Source organism: the organism of the source record quoted next, unplaced genomic scaffold, assembly GCF_019419815.1.
Source record: "Pyrus x bretschneideri cultivar Hongxiangsu unplaced genomic scaffold, Pyrus_bretschneideri_v1 Contig8, whole genome shotgun sequence".
Taxonomy (NCBI): Eukaryota; Viridiplantae; Streptophyta; class Magnoliopsida; order Rosales; family Rosaceae; genus Pyrus; species Pyrus x bretschneideri.
In genome coordinates this window covers 3,845,902-3,849,693 of record NW_025999820.1, presented here as the reverse complement: position 1 = coordinate 3,849,693, position 3,792 = coordinate 3,845,902, and the positions used below count along the sequence as shown (strand labels likewise).

The 3,792-nt window shown below is 40.8% G+C and overlaps 1 protein-coding gene across 1 annotated transcript; it reads right to left on the bottom strand.

Annotated features, from left to right (window-relative positions):
- Nucleotides 1-776: 776 nt before the first annotated feature.
- Nucleotides 777-2,094, bottom strand: LOC103967743 (LOB domain-containing protein 37). The gene is made up of 2 exons (XM_009381039.3): nucleotides 1,760-2,094; nucleotides 777-1,672 (listed from the first exon to the last, which is right to left on the bottom strand). The coding sequence occupies exons 1-2, from the start codon at nucleotides 1,941-1,943 to the stop codon at nucleotides 1,128-1,130; spliced, it is 729 nt and encodes a 242-aa protein (XP_009379314.2). The 5' UTR covers nucleotides 1,944-2,094; the 3' UTR covers nucleotides 777-1,127.
- Between the last annotated feature and the right edge of the window lie 1,698 nt (nucleotides 2,095-3,792).

Sequence of the window (3,792 nt, the reverse complement as noted above, 5' to 3'; positions counted from 1 at the left end):
CTGAGAATATTTTAGGAGTTCTCTCCAACTACGCAAGCATTCATGTAATACATAATTGTACTTGATCAATCAACTGCAATTCCTTAACCAAATTTTCGGTGTAGACCATTGGGTACAACTTAATTGATCATTCTAATTTCTAATTCCAAGTTAGAGTTTCTGCGTGTTGCAAACAATTAAACCCAAAACGTCAATCATCTACAACATTTTCGTTACACTATTGTTTATTAAGACACATGGAATTGAAAAAAAAATGGGGATTCTACCTCAAAGTACCGAATTCAATACCTAAATGCACTAGTTAAACCCATTCATTTTTCATTTCTCAATTAATGACTTTCCCAATTCAAAGCACGCAAGCGTCATAAGAGTAAAAATGTTGACACTCCTAACCATCTGCAATTCAAAGTGATATCTTATTTTCTTTACGCTCACATTACATAAACATGCATAATGTAAAAGGCGAGTGCTAAAATTCCAACCTCATTACCTACGCAAGAAGCGGATTGTTTTGGGATACACGTAAGAAGTGAATTCCCCTAGTAGATACAAATTGATTCAAAACCTCTCATTTCGTAATATAGCTTAAAATAATAACATCACTTTTAAATTTCTCTTGGGGCTTTAGGTTTCACCTAAATTATTCACCAAAATGTAATAAAGAGAGGACCAAATCAAAAGAAAGACCTAAAAAAAGGGTATAATCCCCTGCATTCGTTCATTCACAGCCCGCCAGAAAGTCTCTCGTCTCAGAATTCGGAAAGTAGAAACCGAAATTGGACAGAAAAGGATATAATTAGCATTAATTATATGAATATTTATTACTGTCACACAGACACAGAACTCTGAGATATAGATTAGCTAAAAACAATAAAACGTAATTAAGAAGCAGATTAAGGACCACCGACAAACTCTCATTTTTCTCACCCTTTCTTTATCTCCATAAACAGTAAGAACAAAAAAAGGAGAGAGAAATCCTGTGCCGGAGATCACCAAAACTCGCCGGACATGGATTCCGGGAAAAAAAAAACCCAAAGAGATAAAACTAGGGATATTACAGCAGAGAGTATATCCGCAGGCGTGACCGTCATATTCACCGACAAAAAAATGGCGGAAGGGAAGGCTCCTCAGGGGAACAAGTTGAGAAGCTTTCTCTCCGGTCCCACGGCGTAAGAGGACGGATGGTGATCCACCAAGCCGCTCTCGAAGCACGTTGTGACGCCGGACTCCTCCGAGTTCATGGACGGGGTTCCGGGTCGTCGGGTCTCGGGTTTGGGCTTGGGTTTGAAAGACAGGGTTGGGGTCAGCCGGAGATCCAGATCCGCTTGGTGCTGGAGTACCTTGGTGGACGACTCGTCATCGGCTGTGGACCGCTTGCGTTTCGGCGAGGCCCTGGCGGACCGGGAGGAGGAACCGGAGTTGTGACTCGGATCTCGGAGCCTCCACATGTCCGTACAGTTGATGACGCCGCCGATGTCGGCCTCAGAGGCCTCGTCGGGAGTGGACCTTCCGCCGAGGAGCTCGGGAATCGGCCGGAGCGTGCCGCCGAGGAGGACGGTTTCGACGGCGGCCTGGCAGACGTGCCAGTTGCCGGTCCAGAGCAGCCCAACCGCTCCGTTGACCGGATTGACCGTTCGGCCGCAGGCTTCAAACAACAAGGACTGAAACAGAACTGAAAACAAACGAACAAAAATCAGAAACGAAAACATGGGGAAACGGAGTCGTGAAAACGAAGGGTATAATCGGAAAAATAACGAACCGGGTCGTTGGGAATCGGGGACGGCGGAGATGAAGGACATGAGGCCGGCGCGGCCAAAGAACTTGGCGACGAAGACGGTGGCGTGGCCTTGGGCTTCGGGGGTTTCGATCCACTGGAGGCAGGGGCGGAGCATGCATGACTCGCTGCAGCCCTTTCGGAGAACTCGACAGCCGTTGCAACTCATGATAATAATCCTTGTTCTTGTCCTTCGGAGATGTCTGCTTGTGGTGTTGAATCACTCAAAATTTCATGAGATATCTTTCAGTCCAAGGAAAGTACAGAGAGAAACAGAGAGACTGGGGGAGAGGGAGTGGGGGAGAGAGAGAGCAGGGGAAATTAAACTAAGCTGGCCAAGGAGGGCTGGGGAGGGTGTTATATAAGTGGAGTGGAGAGAGAGAGAAAGAGTGAGGTGGTGTGTTGAGAAGTGGGGGTGTTTGGGTACGGGTGTGAAGAGAGAGAGAGAGAGAGATGAGGAGATTCCAAGGAGTTGGGCGAGAGCGGCTCCGTGTTTCCGCGCAGGATGTTCCTCCGCCGTTGGATTCTTTGCTTTTGATTGTGGGAACACTAGAGAGAGGAACGTGGATTATATTGTGATGGGATTGGATAATGGGTAATGGTTGATGTTAGAGACTCAGAGACTGTATATTTAAATCATAATTTGTAAAATTACATCGATTGATAGTTACATTTTTGTTTAAATATTTTTAAAAAATAAATTTAACCAACAACCGCTACATTATATAATCTATAAATTAAAAAAGCCACTAGTTGCTTTTCTTTTCATTTCATTTTTGGACCCTTTGATTTGCCCTTTGGCCTTTGGCTTTTCTTTTTATAATCTTCCACTTGCAACAAAGGGTTGCGTCCCTCACAAAATAAACAAAACCAATAATAAAAAATGTATGGATAATTGGATTGGATTCTTCGTTTAACAATTTAAATGAAGGGAAAATAATTTCCAACCGCTCTTTCTATACTTTTCTTTATTTTTGAATTTGGATTACATAAATTAAAAAAGAATTGAGAAATATAAATAATAGAGATGTGCAAAAAGAGAAAATAAGTGTGTGGAGATCATTTCGTCATTGTTATTTTTTTCTCTTAAAAAGAGAACAACTGGTGACAAGTTACAATTATCTACTAATTTTGTCATTGTTGACGTTCAAGAAAAGAACATTGCTCGACTCTTCACTTGCAAAGCATATTTTTGAGTCATTACTTGCAAATTGCATTTTTCAATCATTATCCGCAATCCAAGATTTAATATACACCAATAAATAATAGATTAAAACTAAAATTTTGAATCGTATGTCGAATTGTGATTTGCAATTAGAAAGCCAAACATTTGTCAAATCATAATAATTAATTGTGATTAGTTTCATTATTATCAAGAGAATGAAATGGATTGGTCCATGACTGATTCCATTGTAATTGTATGGCATGGGGTGCACATGTAGGGATAATATTTAACCATAGCATCTAATTAGTTAATTAGAGAAGATGATTAATTATTGCCTATTTATAAAATAATATTAGATGGCATTTGGTAGTGGGGGAGGTCGAAAGGGATATGGTATTTTAAAAGGGGATTAATCATTGAGGGCTTTGCTTTGTGCGAGATCAGGAAGCAGAGACACACAAATAAGCAATATCGGCATTGTTTAGGGTTTCGACGAGTTTTTGAAAGCTGCAATTAAAATTAAGCATGTATGACATTGCCTGGGTGGGGGTGGTATGGGTGCAAGTCAGCACTCAGGGTTCGTATTTTGGTGTCACGCTACCAAACATGGAGTAACATGGAGGGAGGGAGGTGCATATGATTTAGATTCTCTCAAGCTTTAAAATCTTTTCTGTCTTCCATAAATTTTAAAGTCACTTTATTCTTTTTGAGGTTTCAAGTAATAACAAACATTTAAATGAGTTTTTAAGAACATCTTGGAGTCTTTATATAGGGACAACTACCGTATAAAATGAGTATAAAACAAATATAGGGACAAAATGAATCTTTAATGGATCGGAAAGTGAGTCCCTAA

What these genes read in the sequence shown, in the direction of transcription:
- LOC103967743 (XM_009381039.3), bottom strand. Translation starts at nt 1,943, where the DNA reads ATGAGTTGCAACGGCTGTCGAGTTCTCCGAAAGGGCTGCAGCGAGTCA. An exon ending in CCCCGATTCCCAACGACCCG is followed by an intron (nt 1,673 to 1,759) that starts GTTCGTTATTTT and finishes GTTTGTTTTCAG; the next exon opens with TTCTGTTTCAGTCCTTGTTG.